General features: G+C 48.7%; 1 protein-coding gene across 6 annotated transcripts in view; it reads right to left on the bottom strand.

The window, feature by feature from the left end:
* Positions 1-4321: 4321 nt before the first annotated feature.
* Positions 4322-19798, bottom strand: part of TRIM9 (tripartite motif containing 9) — a 75259-nt gene continuing 59782 nt past the window's right edge. For 2 of the 6 annotated variants that reach the window (XM_083435544.1, XM_083435545.1), the window contains exons 9-14: positions 16621-16656; positions 15693-15716; positions 14050-14353; positions 12123-12285; positions 6692-9350; positions 4322-6312 (exon numbers count right to left, since the gene is read on the bottom strand). In XM_083435544.1, the coding sequence (XP_083291670.1) occupies positions 9288-9350; positions 12123-12285; positions 14050-14353; positions 15693-15716; positions 16621-16656 (590 nt within the window). In that variant the 3' untranslated portion in view covers positions 4322-6312; positions 6692-9287. The remainder of the gene's footprint in view (positions 6313-6691; positions 9351-12122; positions 12286-14049; positions 14354-15692; positions 15717-16620; positions 16657-19798) is intronic. The other 4 variants (XM_083435546.1, XM_083435547.1, XM_083435548.1 and 1 more) reach the window with 2 other exon arrangements.

Here is a 19798-nt window from a genome sequence, read left to right as displayed (position 1 = left end):
TGCAGTGCACTCTGCATGGGGCTGCCCTTGAAGATGGTCTGGAAGTGCAGAATGATCAAGGGGATGGAGTGAGTCCCCTATGAAGAATGGTTGCAGCATTTGGGGCTTCTGGGTTTAGTTTAGGGGAAAGGCGGGTGAGAGGCGACGTGATATAAGTTCATAGAATTATACATGACATGCAGAAGTTGGAAACCGGTCCGCATCGCACACCTGATCTGTCACATGGAGTTTTGCTTCCCCTAACCTCTCCAACTGAACCAAGAGCCAATGATAGGATTATAGTCTGAAAGGGAGCTTAGATCCCATTTGCCCATCAAGGAGATGCTAACTCCAGACAGAAGAGGAGCTCAGAGGGGCCTTGTAAATGGAATTTAGAAGTCAAGGAGAGGGTGTCCTTTGCCTGGCGACGGCGCCCTCGATAATTCTGCTTGAGAGGGTTGGCTGAGGCCCGCGATATTAGAGGCGACAGGAGAAATGAGCTTTCCCTGATGTTGGGTCTGGGATGCAAAGATGCTGAGCGGGGTAGACTGCTCACAGCAGGGGGTGCCTGCTGCACCTCAGAGGAGGGCAAAGGAGCTGCGGGAGGAGGGCCACCCCCCCCGGCTGCGACTGAATATAGACCTGACATCAATCCATCCTGAAGCCATTGCTCTGTGCAGCTTCCTGCATTACGGTTGCTGGGGGGAAATCGGATGTCGAAGCCGGAGTTTCCTGCAGGAAGGAAGTCGGAGAGGAACACAAGATGCTGCCTTCTACTGAGCCCGGACCCAGTGGTCCTTCTAGCTCCATAAAGCCTGCACTGACTGGCAGCAGCTCCCCAGGATTTCACAGAGAGAGGCATTCGCATCCCTGCCTGGAGATTGAGCTGGGAATGTATTGTGTTGTTTGTTTGTTTCAAAATTATATCTTTCCTCCACGGAGCTCAAAGCGACCTACTTGGTTCTTCTGCTCCCCATTTTATCCTCATAAGAACCCTGTGAGGTCAGTAGGGCTGAGGTGAGCAGCTGGCCCAAGGTCGCCCAGTGAGCTTTACGGTGGAGTAGAGATTTGAACCCTGGTCTCTCAGGTCCTAGACCAACACTCTTTGCCACAAACCACACCGGCTTAATTTGCAAAGCCTCAACAACAGCACACAAAAGCTCATGTCAAGAACAAACTTAGTTGGTCTCTAAGAGATGCGGGTGGCGCTGTAGTCTAAACCACAGAGCCTAGGGCTCGCCGATCAGAATGTCAGTGGTTCGAATCCCTGCGACGGGATAAGCTCCTGTTGCTCGGTCCCTACTCCTGCCAACCTAGCAGTTCATAAGCACCTCAAAGTGCAAGTAGATAAATAGGTACCGCTCTGGTGGGAAGGTAAACGGCGTTTCTGTGTGCTGCTCTGGTTCGCCAGAAGCAGCTTCATCATGCTGGCCACATGACCCGGAAGCTGTATGCCAGCTCCCTCGGCCAATAAAGCGAGATGAGCCCCGCAACCCCAGAGTCGGCCACGACTGGACCTAATGGTCAGGGGTCCCTTTACCTTTAAGGTGCTACTGGACAATTTTGTTCTTCTTCTTATTTTTATATACCGTATATACTCGAGTATAAGCCGACTTTTTCAGCACATTTGTTATGCTGAAAAAGCTCCCCTCAGCTTATACGTGAGTGAGGGTCCTTTTGGGCTGCCCCTTCTTCCTCCGCTGCCTTTGCCGCTGTCAGAGGCAGAGGAGGAGGAACCAGCAGCCCAAAAGCAGCCCTTTTGGGCTGCTGGTTCTTCCTCCGCCGCTGCCGCCGCCACCAGGTTTGTGGTGTGGTGAATCGGCTTATACTCGAGTCAATAGGTTTCCCCATTTTTTGTGCTAAAATTAGGTGCCTCAGCTTATATTTGGGTCGGCTTATACTCAAGTATAAGTATAAGAAAGTGAGGAGGAATTAAAGAACCTTTTAATGAGGGTGAAAGAGGAGAGGGCAAAATATGGTCTGAAGCTCAGCATCAAAAAAACCAAGATCATGGCCACTGGTCCCATCACCTCCTGGCAAATAGAAGGGGAAGAAATGGAGGCAGTGAGAGATTTTACTTTCTTGGGCTCCATGATCACTGCAGATGGTGACAGCAGCCACGAAATTAAAAGACGCCTGCTTCTTCGGAGAAAAACAATGACTGTCTCCCGCAGTTTGGTCAGACTCATGCTGGTAGCTTCGAGAACACTGTCCCACCATCTCGTCCTCTGTCGTCCCCTTCTCCTTGTGCCCTCCATCTTTCCCAACATCAGGGTCTTTTCCAGGGAGTCTTCTCTTCTCATGAGGTGGCCAAAGTCTTGGAGCCTCAGCTTCAGGATCTGTCCTTCCAGTGATCCCTCAGGGCTGATTTCCTTCAGAATGGAGAGGTTGGATCTTCTTGCAGTCCATGGGACTCTCAAGAGTCTCCTCCAGCACCAGAATTCAAAAGCATCAATTCTTCCCTCCTTCTTAGGAAGACTTAAGATATGGGAATGCAAGCAAGAGGAAAGGTTACAGCATCTGGGACTTTTCTGTTAGAGAAGAAGTGAGCAAAGTGTGGGGGAGGAACATGATGTGGAGACAGTGGGGCGTCTCTGTCATAATGCTAAAACTCCTGTCTATCCCATGAAGCAGATTGTTGGAAGATTCAGGAGAAGTTTTGGTGCGAAAACGGTGCCATTCATACCACGGAATACGTGGAACATGGCCAGTAGCATAGGAAGGTCAGGTGGTACCCCTGACCGGTGGTACCCGGTGTGGAAAATTAATTGTCAAATCCCCCCCCCCCACACACATTGAATTTTATTGTTTTTTTGCCTGCAAGAATGGGTTTTACCATGGCACTAGGTTGGCAAAGGCTGGGAACAGAATGTGACTCTGGCTCCATCTGCTGGGGGACAATGGTCTCTTCTGATCCTTGGCTACTTTTTAAAATGAAAGCAGGCGGTGATTGAAAATAAATAAATGATACCGTAGCCCGTTTTCCCCTGGGGGGGGGGGGAATGCTGCAAAATCAAAATGGCAGCACCAGCATTTCAAAAATCCGGATTTTGATCAGTTGCCGTTTTGGGGCTTGCGAGACTGCACAGAAAGACCATATTTCTAGAGGCGCTGAGGAAGAGGGTGGTCAGCTCAACAGCTGTGCCTTGGATTCATTTGATGGATTTGTTTCTGTTGCACAGAAATACATGTCATCATTACTAAAGGCCAAGTTGCAGGGGCCAACGAAAGAGCGGGCAGCCCTAGAATTGCATCAGGATGTGGTCTGAGACGTGGAAGGCCAAGATGTTAAGAAGGGGGCAACAGACAGACCTCCTGTGCTTTTAATAGCTGCCATGAAATGTACATGTGCTACAATTCCCTCTTCTACACAACTGTTAAAAGTTCAAGAGGCCTTTGTCCTCTATGGCATCTGGCCAATGTAACCCATGTTATTATCCTTGTTATGATTTAAGAGCAGGAAAACACATTGCAAAACCAATAGAGAGACGGCCTATCAGCTGATACTCTGCAGCAACAACAAAAATTATTCTTGTTGCTATTTATTAATTGTGATGGCCTGGGATTCGGACTCGGAGGCTGAACCTGAGGAATCCCAGCCTGCACAGGATTCCCTGCCTCCAGAACCAGCTGAGCTGGGGCTGGGGTACGAGCCCAAAGGGTCCTCACCTGTGTTAGGTCCTCAGGTGCAGGCACCAGCTGAGTCTGCTCTGGCTCCTGAGGTGATGGAGGACCCATTGCCTGCAGGAGCTCCACTCTCAGCCCCGTCAGAGGAAGAGGAGGTTGCCTCTGGGTCCAATAGCCCTCCAGCCTCTCCTGAGCTGCAGAGGCTCAGGGCAGAGAGGCGGAGGGAACTAAGTTCCCGCAGGAGGAGTGCTCGCCTCCAGGCCAGAAGAGGCGAGTCACCAGAGGATCGGGGCCGCCCTATGCCTCGGGGCAGATAAAAGCCCGCCAGCCCCAGTCCCAAGTTGGGGGAGCAACATTGTTGGTAGCCGGTTCCTGCCTGAACCCTGCCCGAGCTCCTGACCCGCCCTGGCTCCTTGCTTGCAAGCCTGTTCCCGACTTCACCCGATTCCCTGCCCTGCACCCAGATTCAGCTACTACGGACTGCCTCCACATTACACCTTTGACCATGGACCGGGCTTGGACCTCGCCTCTCAGGTAACCCACGGACCAGCACGTTAATTTATTATTATTATTGGGCGGATGTTGTATGGTAGACACTCCTGGGCTTTGGGTTGTATTTCGGTAGGTGTCCTCTTACACTCCCTCCCCCCGACTTCCTCTTCCAGATCCAGGCACCCTCCCCCCCAAAAAAAGAAACAGTCAGAAACACTGGCAATTCTCTGACTAAAATCTTTTATTAGAACAACACACAGGACCCCTTTTGGGCCTGGGAGGGCGGCTGTCTGCAGCTAAGGATTGCAATAAGTTGCCAACGACATGTTACGAAGTCACTAGGAATCTATTCTAAGCATCAGAAACATCATCAAGAAGCAAGGTCGATGCTGATGGGAAAACAAGGCCGCAGGTGGCCCAGCCACCCAAGCCCAGGAGGAGATCGGCGTCACCCTGCAACCTGTCTCCTCTGCAGCCGAGAAAAACGAAGAGCGTGACTGCGAGGTTAGCACCCATTCAATAATTTATGTTTAACGTAATGCTGGTACAACATCACCATAACAGAGAAAAAATCAGTTCTAAGGGGGAGGAAATCCTAGAAGGGAACAATTACTTATTTACAGACATCTCCTTTGTTGTTTTGCTTTGGGTTTTTTTTTTTTTTTTTTTTTGCTGTTAACATTTATTACATTGGATTGTTTTCTTCCCACCATTCCTGATTTATCTCCACTCCTGGTTAAATGAATCAAAGCAGATAATTAAATAACTTACGATGAGAAACAATGGTAGAAGAAAGAAAACAATATCTCAACCCTCCGCAGACAACTATCTCTAGAGAGCGCCACCAATCTGAAAGCAAAAGGAAAGGTCAGACCAGCATGCTGTCCGTGCTACAGAGAGAATATTATGGCACCAACCACATGGGATGGACTTGAGGCATTATGGGGTATGTACATGACATTCGCCAAATTTAGCAGCCGGTCCCAAGATGGGAACAGATTCCGATGGAACGGTTTGTTAAGGTTTTCTAAAGTTGCCTCCTCCAAAATGGAATGTGGATGGTTGGTATGACCACAGATATTAGCATCCCTTTCATTTATGTCCCCCCGCCCACTTCCCTGGAGACTCCAAATGCCACAAAACTGCCAGTGCTGTCCCTCTCTGCTCTGAATCGAAGGATTGGGCTTCCACAAAATCCAGGGTTGCACCATTGAAATACAAGGGCTTCTTCTCTTGTTGGAACAACATCTCTGATGCTTTGGAGCTGTCCCAGGTCCTGACTTGCCACCTGCTGACAGCTACCAGCTTCCTACCAACCTCCTGACCACATTGCCTGCTCTCGGGCATAATCCAGACTAGTTTCCTTATAAGGCATTGCTCAGCAAATGCTCAGCAAATCCTTCTGCCCCTGGTGTAAACCGATACATGGAAATTCATGCAAATATGCAACTGCCAAGGCCTTATCTGTGCTCGCATTTTTCTGGGTCACATGCACTGCGCCCATCTCAAATTGCAGTTAGAGGCAGCTGCTAGGTGGGTCTTTCGGGAGCAGAGGTGGCTGAGTATTTCATTGCAACGTGGTTCCTTTCAGTTCGGCAGAAACGGAATGACAGAGAGCCAGCCTGGGTTGATACTGCGACACAGTTAATCAGACAATGCAAAGAGCAGATAATAATATTATGGTGATACAGAAGAAGTGCATTTGGATGGGTGGGGGTAATGCTGATTGGCCTGGTTTCAAACCAGGAAGGTGGCAACCGTGAGAGGTAGCCATGGCAATGAGAATATTTAATTTCCTGAGATTGTGAAAGGAAGGCATTCCCGCTCTCTTCTTTCTTCCCCTCTCCATGTCTGTCGTTGACCACATAGGAATGCTAGATCTGCCTCGTAGTTGTTTGTTTTTTTAAGGCAAAGTCATCACTGTAGCTCATTTTGAAATGCTGCTATGGAAAATTATGTCCTGACACACACGTGGACATGAGGCGAGATGGATGCTATGCACCGGGATGTAGTCAGAGAAAACGGAAACATGCCATGTCAAGCTTGTTTGCAGAATCAAAAAGGACCCCGCAAGCAGCCCCCCACCAAGCAAAAGAGCAGCTGCCCATTTAGAGCAGGCTATCCAAAAGTGACAGCTCCATGTTGTCGTGGTCAGGGAATCTCACATTGTTAATACAGCATCAGACTAGCCAGGGAGCTGGTTTCAGTAGTTACCTACGTGGTATGGAAGCCACCCAATGGGACGCGGGTGGCGCTGTGGGTAAAAGCCTCAGCGCCTAGGGCTTGCTGATCGAAAGGTCGGCAGTTCAAATCCCCGCGGCGGGGTGCGCTCCCGTCGTTCGGTCCCAGCGCCTGCCAACCTAGCAGTTCGAAAGCACCCCCGGGGGCAAGTAGATAAATAGGGACTGCTTACCAGCGGGAAGGTAAACGGCGTTTCCGTGTGCGGCTCTGGCTCGCCAGATGCAGCTTGTCACGCTGGCCACGTGACCCGGAAGTGTCTCCGGACAGCGCTGGCCCCCGGCCTCTTGAGTGAGATGGGCGCACAACCCTAGAGTCTGTCAAGACTGGCCCATATGGGCAGGGGTACCTTTACCTTTACTTTATGGAAGCCACCCATAGGTGCTTGCCTCTGATATCTGTAGGAAGCAATCAGTAAGTCCAAGACTACAAAGCCCAGCATCAAGCACAAGGCAAGAGGGGTGCTATTCAAGGGAGGTCCAGCGGCAGATACCTGCCTCAGCCATGTTTCAGACCATGCATGAGTTTATTCTTAATTAAAAGCTGCACCTCTGGCCTCCCAGTGGTCTGCACACTTATATGCAATCCTGTTTGCTTGCTCAAAAGGAAACCATGCAAGTCCCACTGTGCTTAACAGGATTTACTTCAAGTTAAGTGCGTTTAGGACTGCAGACTTGTCCCCGAGCAACCCTGTGCATGCTTACTCAGAAGGAAATTGCATTAAGGTGTGTTTACCCCCATGCTAGCATGCATGGGGTTGCAGCCACAGTGACTGATGTCACAAACAATTAAATGGGACTGCGCACCAGGTCAGGATGTCAAAGGCACAAGCCTCTTTGCCTTGGAAATATAGCGAGATAGAGGGAGGAAGATGACCTGTTTGACAGGTGCTGATAATGTGGCATTATTACGGCATGAAAATGAAACACAACGGATTGACTGGTTTACAGGGGAAACTTGAATATATCTAAGAGCCAGCCTTCGAGCCTTGCTGTGAATATGGATCTCTCCCAGTCTGAAATCTCTCCCCCCAACATGACCAGTCTGAAGTCACAGCTCTGCAAACTGACTTAGCACACAAAACAATCATGTAAGAAGCCGTTGCCAGTCAAAGCTGCGATAAACACCGCAGCAGGAAGGGTGTCCCACAGGGCCGGCCCTATCATGAGGCGGCTGCCTCAGGCAGCAAATATTGAAGGGCGTCCAGCGGAGGGAGCTCTGTGGATGTGCGTGTTATGCAACCTGTCCTGCGCCCTCGGGGTTCAGTGGAGGATGTTGAAATAAGATTCAACAGTCTGTTGAGGTTTTGGAATGGGACTGGGACTGGGAGGATGCGACCTCTCACATTTTGCTTCAGTCCGAAACAGCCAGAGGATATCAGGATAGCAAAGGCCGATGTAAACAAATGAGAAACAAAAGTGCATTATGGGAGCTGCCGTCTCCAGTGTGCAACGGGCCCTTGTTGCACACTAGAGCAACTTGTGGGTGCCTCCTTTTACTTCAGGTGTTCAGAGACAGATTGGTGACCCCCCCTCCATTTACAGAGGTACAGGACAAATGTCTGGATAAACAGCCAATTAACTTGAGCCAGAAGATTGTCACGTTCTGCTAAATACAACCATCCATCCCAATCAGAAAAGAAATGGGATATTGGACATATTTGCTGAATGCAGGTGGGGGGGCATTTCTGGGTGGCATTTTTTGGGGGAGCATAAGGAAATCGGAATGTTGACATTTGAGTTTTGAAACTCACTGAAAATGGAAATGTTCTGCTCCTACAAAGTGATAATTTTACTCAGAACTCAAATACAAAGTTCTGCCAATACAATTCCAAATTTGGAAATGGTGCTAATTTCATATGCAGATTAAATCCTCCGTAGAGTGATCTAAATCGTACACCTCACCCTCACAGGGCTGTTAGACCTGTATCTGAGCTGTACCATTTCAGGTGTGGGTACTGGGAGCAGCCCCCCATCACATCTGGGCTGGAGAACCAGGCCTCAGTTGCTAGGCCCCAAAGGACGCCCGACTAAAATATCATCCTTCATAACCAACATTATTATTTTCCAGCGTTGATTTGTTTTCTGTGCTTTGTGGTGAACTGCCTTGAACATCCTCTGGAGCAAAAAAAAAGGAGTGCCTGATCTTTGAAAAACGAAAAGCTAAACACTGTAATTGGGGGGGGGATCATGTGACATTCCCCCCCCCAACTCTCTGCTTTGACTGGAAAAAAATTAAGATAAATCCCATCTCCCCAGGTTTGATTCATCATCCTGCATGGCTTTTGTATGTCGATTAAGTGGTGATCCCAAGCTGATGTCTATGAGAAGGTATTATTCAGCAAGAAAGGCCACGAGGACAGAGGAGGCAAAAGTCAACTGGACTCTGCAAACCCTTCAAGGACCAGCCAATTCTTGCCCGCCCAGGGGCTTGGGGTGGGGGTCCGGCGGATGTTATATGCCCAACTCTCCATCCGTAGCAAGTGAAGCTCAGTTTTCCTTCTGGCTGGAGAATCCGCAAGTTGGGAATCTGATCCACATTTAGGGCAAAGGGGAAATCGCAAACTGAAAGAATAACTGAACCCAAAAGCTGATTCGAGAGAGTCGCATCTCAGGCTCTCTCTGGGAACGCTGTCGTCAGCCGAAAGAGCAAAATTAGCAAAGCAAACACACACTCGTGCACACACACACAGAGAGAGTACAGGTGGGGCTGGAAAGGCGGAGAGGGGTGGCCCTGGCGGGTGCCCAAGTCTGCTTAGTCCTTTCTCTTCTCTGGATTCCACCCCGCTTTTTGTCTGTTTGTTTGTTTAAAAAATTTGGTTTCCGCTGGCCTGGAGTTACCAGACGACCAGATATTCTCCTCCTTTCTCCCATGAGGTCAATTCCTGAAGAAAACGAACGCAGGTCTCTCGGTGTGTCCTGAGAAAAAGCCGCCGGGCACCCGATGACTCCTTACTGCATGGAGCCTCGTGCGTTGTAGAAGTCCGGGACTGGGAGACCGGTGTGCAGCGTCACCTGAAAGCAAAGAGCACTCGCTACAAATACACGCCAACATTTCTCCAATGAAAATACAGTGGAGCCTCAGGTTGCGGACGTAATCCATGACAGAGGCACGTCAGCAACCCGCAGCGTTCGTAACCTGCAGCAATGCGTCTGTGCACGCATGTGACACAATTTGGTGCTTCTGCGCATGTGCAAACGGCAAAATCCTCGCTCTACATGGGGCTGCCCTTGAGACTGACCCAGAAACTCCAGCGGGTGCAGAATGCCATTGCGAGATGCCTTACAGGGTCCTTGCTGTGAGATCACATTCACACGGTGCTATACCAGCTGCACTGGCTCCCGGTGGAGTACAGGATCAGGTTTAAGGTGCTGGTTTTAACCTTTAAAGCCCTATACGGCCTAGGACCCTCGTACATACAGCACCGCCTCTCCTGGTATGTCCCACGGAGGAACTTACGGTCTTCAAACAAAAACATCTTGGAGATCCCGGGTCACAGAGAGGTTCGGCTGGCCTCAACCAGAGCCAGGGCTTTTTCGGCCGTGGCCCCGATCTGGTGGAACGCTCTGTCACAAGAGACTAGGGCCCTGCGGGGCTTGACATCTTTCCGCAGGGCCTGCAAGACAGAGCTGTTCCACCAGGCCTTTGGCCAGGGCACAGCCTGACTCCCTCCTTTGGCAATCCTCACAGAACTCCAGCCCAATGGTTGCCATCAATTTGAGTTGAATTAATTTTATAATGGAATGATTTTAGAATGTTGTACTATTTTATTGTTGTTAGCCGCCCTGAGCCTGGCTTCGGCTGGGGAGGGCGGGATATAAATAAAATTTATTATGATTATGATTATTAAGTAACCCTTTCTGGTACTTCCGGGTTTCCCGCGGTCTGCAACCTGAATATGCGTAACCCAAAGCGTCTATAACCCATGATACCACTGTAGGAACATCTCATTCCACAATAATAACTTTACTATTTATACCCCACACATCTGACTGGGTTGCCCCAGACACTTTGGGTCTGGGCAGCTTCCAACATATATAAAAACACAATGAAACATTAAACATTAAACGTCTTGCGGTTTTTTTCGTCTTGCAAAGCAAGCCCATTAGCGGCTTAGTGGATTAGCGCTATTAGCGGCTTAGCGGGCTTAGCGGATCAGCTGATAAGCGGCTTAGCGGATCAGCTGTTAAGCGGCTTAGCGGCTTGGGAAAAGGGGGGGGGGAGGAAAAAAAACCCGCAGGAACTCGCAAGACATTTTTGTCTTGCGAAGCAAGCCCATAGCAAATTTGTTTTGCGAAGAACCTCCAAAACGGAAAAGCCTTTTGTCTAGTGGGTTTTCCATCTTGCAAGGCATTCATCTTGCGGGGCACCACTGTAGGGACATTCCAGGATCAAATCAGAAACTGGGACGGCGTCTCTAAATCAGGGACGTCCCTTGGAAAATAGGGACACTTGAAGGTTCTGGGTACAGGGTTCAACAAGAGGTGGCAGGGCCGGCCCTACGATGTGGCAAAGTGAGGCAGCAGCCTCAGGCGGCAGATGCTGAGCTGCGGGGATTGTGAGTGTTATGTTGGCATGCTGCATTCAACTGCAGTGGAAGACACTTCCCTTCCCCAGTACTGGAGTAAGATTTAACCCCCAGTCCAGTGGGCTTCTGCCTGTGCCTTGGGCAAAGGCACCATCTTGTTCCTTGCCGCAGGCAGCAAAATGTCTTGAGCAGGGGCCCTGAGGAGTGGGGGTGGCATTTTTAATCCCATCGCAGCTGGCAGGATTTGATCTTCCCATGCTCACAGAACCATATCTCTCTTTCTGTGTGTGTGTGTGTGTGTGTGTGTGTGTGTGTGTGAGATGGCCTGGGACTGGGGTTCGGACTCAGAACCAGAGAGACTCAGTCCGCACCGGATCCTTTGCCTCAGGCATCATCTGAACCAAGTCTGGGGCCTGATCCTGAAGAGTCCCAGTGTTTTAAATTTGTTGTTAGCTGCCCTGAGCCCGGTTTTTGAACCAAGAAGGGCGGGGTATAAATAAAAATTTAATATGTTGTTGTTGTTGTTGTTGTTGTTGTTGTTGTTGTTGTTAGTATTATTATTCCCAGGACGTCAGTAGGACTTGAGGGGCAATTATGGCAGGAGCATGACTGTAAATTTACATATTAAATGAATCTCCTGCTGTCTTTACACCATAGCCATCAACTCCTAGGGGCCCAGCTCTTTGGGCCTTCCCAATAATTTTTTGGGGGGACTGCCCTTCCCAATTAGCAGGGGGTTGAGGGGGCTGAGTACCAGTTGGTGCCTTTGCTTTAGTCAGTGTTGTGCATATTCCCTAATTCCACACAAGAGCAGACAACGAGGGCTTAGGCAGAACACTACTCACCCCCACTGCCCCGCCCCACTGCCATGTTTATGAGTAGCAAAATTTGGGCAATTCAGAACAGGACATTTTTTGGGGGGGGCGGCTGTTTGAACCTGCCACCTGCTGCCCAGCCTACCCCCTGCCCAGAATGCCCTGCTTGAGGGCACTAGCTTTGAGTACCAAACTGATTCTGAATATTGAACCCAGCAACCTGAGAATCACAGCTTGCTTGTTTTTCGTCAAAGCGAGTTTCTAGTCCTTGGCGTTCCTCCGCCTGTTTTGGACGGCAACTCCCGTCATCGCCAGCCAACGCAACTCTGGGTTTCCCGTTCTGATTCCTGTTCTTCCCACTCTCTGCCCTGCCCCTCTCCAGATCCAAGAAGCCTCTATGTCTCTCCTCCCAGAGGCCCGGTCTCCTTCCCATTCCTCCTTACTTGCACATTTCTGTTCAGACTGACAGCAGGGAAGAAGACGCCTTCCAGGTTCTCAAAGGCCACCGGCCCCTGCTGGTCCTCATTGATGGAGAAGGTCAAGGTCCTCCTGGTTAGGTCAAGCAGGATCCCGACCGTAGCCCCTTTGGTGATGCCCCCTTCAGTCCTGCCAAGAAAGAAAGCGCTCCTCGTTAGCTCAGGGGGGTGGGCTAGATGACATTTTGGGTCCCTCCCAAGCAGTGGCGTAGGGTGGGGGGTGCAGGGGGGGCTGGCCGCACCGGGCGCAACATCTGGGGGGGGCGCGCTCGCACTCACAGCTCTCTGCCCCTACCTGGCTCACTCTCTCTCTCTCACTGCAGTGCTGGCTGTGCGAATCCGATCCGAGCCGCCGGGTCGCCGCCCACTGTGGAGGGGAGGGTGCCAGGCGTGCGTGCGGTGCGGAGAGAGAGCGAGGGACTATCTGGGGGAGGGACAGTGCAGCGGGGGGGGCGCAAATTACTTGCCTTGCCCCGGGTTAGGGGGCGCAAATTACTTGCCTTGCCCCGGGTGCTGACAACCCACGCTACGCCACTGCTTCCAAGCGTACAAGTCTATGGTTAACCTCTCTCTCTGTTTAGGGGTACAGAGGTACCTCTGGTTGCAAAGGGAATCCATTCTGGAGGCCCGTTCGCAACATGAGCAGAAGGCAACCCGTGTCTGCGCATGCACAGGTCACGATTCACCGCTTCTGCGCATGCGCGTGACATCATTTTTGAGCCACTGCGCATGCGCGAGCGGCGAAACCCAGAAGTAACCCTTTCCGGTACTTCCGGGTCGCCGCGGGACGCAACCTGAAAAGACATAACGTGAACCGAACGTAACAAGAGATATGACTGTACTCTCATTTTCACCCAATAAAATCACCAGTTTATAGTTCATACAAGGAAAAATAAATACAGTAAATGGACAAAAGTACAAAGATTCACAAAATGTTTAGGGGTATGCGTACCCCTCTGTCGCCCCAGAAAGAAACACTCTGTGTGTGTGTGTGTGTGTGTGTGTGTGTGTCTGTGTGTGTGTAAATTTTTTATTAAATTTTCTGTTTTACCATTTAAAATACCCATTTTACATCCTTAAGCTATCTGTGACTTCCCTTCTTCTCTTTCCACAGTTCATTTTACAGATCATAAATCCCTGCACATTTTACAAAAGCCATACCATTCAATATTCCATTATTGCATCCATCAAGACTTGTTTGCACTGCTGAATTTATCGTAATGCTGCCAACGTTTTCAGCTGTACACAATCATTTCCCATATACAGTGGTACCTTGATTTAAGAACCGTCTGGTTTAAGAACGATTCAGTTTAAAAACTCTGCAAAACCGGAAATAGTTTCTTGGTTTGAGAACTTTACCTCGGTTTAAGAACGGAAGCAGAATGGTGGAAGGGCACTGGTGGCGGCAGGCCTCATTAGGGAAAGCGCACCTTGGTTTAAGAACAGTTTCGGTTTAAGAACGGACTTCCGGAACGGATTAAGTTTGTAAACCAAGGTACCACTGTATTCAATAAACATCTCCCAATCTTCTTTAAACATATCTTCTTCTTGTTCTCTTATTCTATATGTTAAGTCTGTGAGTTGTGCATATTCTGTCAACTTAAATTGCCATTCTTGTTTAATTGGGACCTTGCTCGTTTTCCATTTTGGGGCTAACAAACACGGGCTGCAGCAGTAACATACATAAATAACCTTTTTTGACACCTGGGGATTTCAGTCTGAATTATCCCCAACAGAAAGGACTTATCGTAACCCTCTTCTAAAACTATCCAAGTTGGTGGCCATCACACTACGTCTTGTGGCAGAGAGTTCCATAGACTAACTGTGTGCTTCCAACGTTCAGAGGATGGGGGGAAGAGACAGAGGGAACCAGAGATGCTCTGGGGCCACGTACCTGTTGGTGTGTGAATTGTTATGCATGAACCAGCTCCGGTTGTTGTCCACGTACATGGCCCAGGCCTTGTCATCTTTCCCCAGCATGACGTCCTTGAGAACATCCATGCGGGCCACACCAAAGGCCGGGTCCGGGTGGTTGTCGTAGCGGTCGATGGACAGCTCCCAGTAGTGGAGCCCCTTGGAGAAGCCCGTTTTGCCCAGCACCACCCGGTCGTCGTAGCTGTTGCAGGTGACGGTCAGGTTGTCGTTAGAGAAGATGACATCCGAGTGGGCCGTATTTGGGTCAAACGAAAACCAGGCCACTGCAATGGACACAAGGGAAGAGAAGTTACCTGTGTGAATGGGATGGCAGTCCCTGGGCTGGGGGGGGGGCACAAAATGCATTCCATGCAGGCATGCAGGAGGAAGAGAGTCGCAGGTTGCTCAAAGGCCACGGTTCCACATGCTTTCTGGGACAGAGCCGGCCTAAGGCATTTTGCCACCTGAAGCAGGGGGCATGAAGTTGCCACCACCAAGTCCCATTCCACGTATAAAAGCTCTGCAGACCATTGCATCTTATTTCAGCATCCTCCACTGCACCCCGAGGGCTCTCTCTGTTAGTTTCTGTTTGCCACTGTGCAGCTGCTTAGAGTCACAAGACTCTGTTTACATTCCAGAGACATTCCGGGCTGTTGGAAGTCTCACGGTAGATGGATGTGATGTTACTGGTTTCCTGTTCCTTTGTTTGTTTCAGTTGCTCTCTGCCTCTCACAGAGAGAGGATGTGGTTTTCTGTCTGCATAGTAAGAAATAAAGCATAGCGATGTAGCCATAAATCTCATCACTCCCGCACGCCGTTTTGATTCTCTGCATAATGGGGAATGTGCCTGGAGCCTTATCAAAGGCTCAGGTCGTTAATCGCGTCGGAGGCAATTCCGGAGGAGCTCGGCCGATCGCAGGTTCCGACACTCTCCACTCAATGCTCATCAGTATTTGCCACCCGAGGCACTTGCCTTACTCTGCCTCATGGTAGGGCCAGCCCTGTTCTGCGGACAAATCCAAAGGGATTTGAATCCCTCCCTATGTAAGTTATGCAAGCTGCATATAGTAACTCCCCACAGCAGGTAGGGAGATAAATGGTTTAGTTTTTGTTGGAAGGTGACTTGCAGTAGAATGGAAACGATGCTGCGTGCGACAAATAGAGGCAAGAACAGAAAATGGGTGGAGCACAGGCTCATGGGGAAGAGCCAGGGGCTGATGCCCCTCCCCTGCACCTGCCGCCTGAAGGCCGGTGTCTCACTCTGTCTAATGTCAGGGCTGCCCTGGGCCTGCAGACTTGGCTCCCTGATTGCCCTTGCCTTTGCCTGCTTGCTTTGTATAGGCTTTTCACTGCAATTGCACATTGCAGAGGACAAGAGAGGATGCCATTGGCTTGCTGAGTTTTGCTGCACCAACTGGGAACCCGCAGAGCTTTGGGGTAGCAATCTGGGCAGGTGCCAACTGCATGGCTTGGACTTGGTTACCGGAATTCCTACGGGCAAGACGTCGCCTTAAGGACAACACACGTGCCGCAAAGTTTTCAAAACACACTCACAGACACACACAAACTGTTGCAGCCAGTCAGTAGACTCCATTGGCCCCATGCACCCAAACGGGCTCCTACCTGCTACCAGTTTTTTAATATCAACTGTTGTCGTTCCGAGCGAAAGGCATGGAGGGGAACAAATGAGAAGCGGTGTCGGCATTGATAGGGGACAATAGCGCCAACCGCAGGCTTCATTGTAGCTTGGTCTCCTGGCTGCATACTTTAGTTTGCCCCTCCCGGCCAAAGCTGGCACATCAATTTGGCATTAGCAGAAACCTCGCACAGTTATACATAACGTGTACCGGAGACCACACAGCTTTTGCAGACAGGGAAGGGCTCAAGGAAAGGCTACCAAATTCTGCAAGAGGCTGGTTTCCTTTAGCTCCTCCTGCCTCCTCACAACTCGGCTAAGAAACCAAGTAGAATCCCTCACCCAATTGAAGAAAAACCAGGTCTAAATTTCACTTCTTGACTCCAAGCTAGGTTTATTGGACTGCTTCCATAGTGCCATAATTCGATCCATCCCTTATGAGTTTCAGAGGCTCCGGTGGACACCTTGAGCCAGGTGTGATGTGATGCTGAGAGTGAGTTCGCTCAGACCAGGGAGATCTGGGTTCAAATCTCTGCTTAACTATGCTATGTCCAGGCAGGGGGCAGACTGGGGTAGTCCCATGCTCTAAGACAGCCTTGCTCCAAAGGCGCCCCCTAGAGGCATTCTAGCAGGCTCTGCGAATTCACTTATATTGTTATGAGCTGGTGGTTTTGCCCTCTAGCTAAAAACAGCTGTTTCTCATTTCAGAATCGCTTCCTGGGCTGCTTCCCCTCTTCCCCCACCCCTCAAAGGTGCTACAAACAAGGTAGGGGTGGGGAACAGACTGGACCAAACATAGTGTTAGTTTAAACATCGGGTGTCTCTCCTTGTCACGTACGAATGGGGGGAGTCGAGGGTTAAAAACAAGTGACCGAAACAAATGCCACCGAAATGTGGAAGGAAGTATATACTTGCCCAATTGGGAGAAAGGTCCTGACTGAGCCTCAAAACCTATAAAGAGACACACTGCATTTCATACGTCGACACGGAGAAAGGGCAAGCGGACTCGGGCGGCAGGAGCCACGCAGCTGGGGAACCAGCGGGCGGCAGCCGCCGGAACGGACTTGCCAGATTCACTTGCAAAGCGAGAGGCCCACCATCAGAACCAGGGACATGTGCATTTCGTGGAACTTCACCAACCTGCCTCTCTCCAGGTCAATCGGACTCCCAACTCCCATCAGCCCCGATCGTTCTGGCAGGGGCTGATGGGAGTTGGAGTCAAAGCTCCCGGAGAGGCCCATTCTAGAACCCAGGCCTGGCACTCCAAAGTGGATTGACAGCAGAGGATTCTAGGCAAGCAACAAGTGGCCATGCACAGCACATAGCCAGTGGAACTCCCTGCCACTGGCTTTCAGACAACCCAGTGGAGAGGTCTATCCATCAGGCAAGGCCTCTTTCCCCCTGCCTTGCTCCACCCTTTAGTTTCTGCTTCTCAATTTATATTGTATTACAGTGGTGCCTCGCAAGACGAAAGAATCCGTTCCGCGAGTCTCTTCGTCTTGCGGTTTTTTCGTCTTGCGAAGCAAGCCCATTAGCGGATTAGCGCTATTAGCAGTTTAAGGGCTATTAACGGCTATTAAAGGCTTAAGGGATTAGCGGATTAGCTGCTAAAAGGCTATTAGCAGCTTAGCGCTTTAGAAAAAGGGGGTGGGGAGCGAAAAACCCCCTCAAGAATCGCAAGACATTTTCGTCTTGCGAAGCAAGCCCATAGGGAAATTCGTCTTGCGAAGCACCTCTGAAAACGGAAAACCCTTTCGTCTTGCGGGTTTTCCGTCTTGCGCGGCATTCGTCTTGCGGGGCACCACTGTATTTTATGTACTGTGGCTTGCCGTTGTTTTATTGATTATAGTTTAGAAATTATTTATTGTAACTGTTGAGTGGATTTCTGTTTAACTTTTATATGTTGATATTATTATTTTGTACTGTTCTAATAACTGTTGAATGTTACTTTTTGATGTAGGTTGCTCATTTTAAAGTTTTGTTTTATTGTATTGCAGCAGATTGTTATAAGTTGTACATTTTTTGTTTCTTCAGCTTGTAAACCGCCTTGAGTATTGTAAGATAGAAAGACGGTATACAAATAATAATAATAATAATAATAATAATAATAATAATAAATCAACCATTAGCTATGCGACTAGAGCAGGCTTCCTCAGCCTCAGCCCTCCAGATGTTTTTGGCCTACAACTCCCATGATCCCTAGCTAGAATGGCCCGTGGTCAGGGTTCATGGGAATTGTAGTCTCAAAACATTAAATACAATATTAAATACAATTTGATATATTGAGCATTCTAGTTTCAATGTCCGCTCCCCCCTCCTTCCTATCTGCCCTACTTTTTCTTCCTATCCTATCTGGGTGGCTACTTGCCAGGAATTCTTTTAGTTGTGATTCCTGCATCGGAGGGGGTTAGACTAGATGATCCTCAGGGTCCCCTCAAACTCTACAATTCTATGATGGTGATGATAAAAATAATAAATTACTTATATTCTGCCTTTCCTCCCAAAGGAGGAGACCAGGGCAGCAAACAAGTCAACAGCGGAAGTCAATCAAAACTTCTAAAAACAGTTTAAAAACAACCTTGCAAAAACAGTAAAAGAAACACCCTCATTTCTGCTTCTCCATCACTGTTCTTTTGTGTGTGTGTGTGTGTGTGTGTTGGCAAAGACTAGAAAACCACAGGGCCAGTATTAATGGATAAAAAAATAAAAATAAGGATGCCTAATTGAGTTTGCATAAATCGGAGAATGAATTGGTGGGGGTGGAATTTGAGCATCAACGTTATCCAACGTTGGATAACTTTCTAGATGTTGATAGGAGAATAAGGTTTAAATGCATTAATGATAAATAAGTGAGTAAGCAGTGAAAGATGGGAAGAATTTGCTGACTTAATTAATAAATTGGAATACAAAAAGGGAGGTGGGAGGAGGTCGAGGAAATGAGTTATCGAAGGAAGGAATTTTGAAAAATGGAAGTGTTTTCTTTTTTAAATGTTTTTGTTTTTTGCTTTTTTCTCTTGTTGGTGGGGTGGAGGGGTGGTGTTTTTATGTATTGTTAATTTTTATTTTTGTTTTTTTCTTCTTATTATTTTATTGTATTTTGTCTCTTTCAATTTTTTCTGTATTTTTGAAAACTGGAATAAATATTATTTTTTAAAAAAGGAATTTGAGCATCAACAGACGAAATGCACATAACCCTGATCACGTGGAATTTAGCAAAAGCCTTTTAAATGAATCTGGACTCAAACCAACTTAGGGGGTTGTGACCTTCACATTTTTGGGGAATTTCCCATTGTGCAAGCAAAAGGTGTCCGTTTTAGGGTAGAGCTCCACCAACCATCTAAGGATAGGTGAATCTGTGAATTTCACACACTGTGTGAATTTCTGTGAATTTCCTCTTTTCCCACTCTCACATTTCCACACCAATTCGTGAATTTTTTAAAAAGACGTTCTCACGAAAATTCACCAGCATATCACATACTTGTTTTGTACGCAACGTTGTTTGACGTGTGCATTTTTGCAAAGCAATTCCTCCCAACAGAATGTGTTTTTATCTGTTATCTCCACAAATATATCAATATATATATACCAATTTCCCCTTAAATATATCAATTTCCCCTTAAGAGATTCGTTTTTCTACAAACTACTTGGCCGGGGAAGTGCGCTGCAAAGTTTGGAGAACGGCGAATCTCAAACAATGGAAACGTTTCGGTTTCAGAAAGCGCAAATTATACAGGTTTGCTTTTTAAAAGAGAACCAAATCCAGTTTGTCCCCCCTCCCCCCGCAAATCCCTACCTCCGCCCCACAAATCTGATTCACTCCAAAGATACAGACTCCAAGAAGGCACAAGGAAGCAGGCAGACCCACCAACTCTTTATACACGGGACACAAGATCAGAAACGTTCGGAGATGGATTATGTCGAAAGCCAGTCGCACAGAAGCAGTGAGATGGGGTAACCCATAAAAGGACGATGGGGAAAATATAATAAAACCGGGGTTGTGCGTCCAGCCCCTCGGTGTAGCCCAGCAACTAAAAGACTGTGCCATTCCTCATTCCAAAGTATGGGGTGGACGGAAAGAAAGAAATCTATGTCA

This window comes from Podarcis tiliguerta, assembly GCF_965153285.1.
Source record: "Podarcis tiliguerta genome assembly, chromosome: 1".
NCBI classification, from domain to species: Eukaryota; Metazoa; Chordata; class Lepidosauria; order Squamata; family Lacertidae; genus Podarcis; species Podarcis tiliguerta.
The sequence above is the reverse complement of the archived record's forward strand: the minus strand, read 5'-3'. Positions and strand labels throughout refer to the sequence as shown.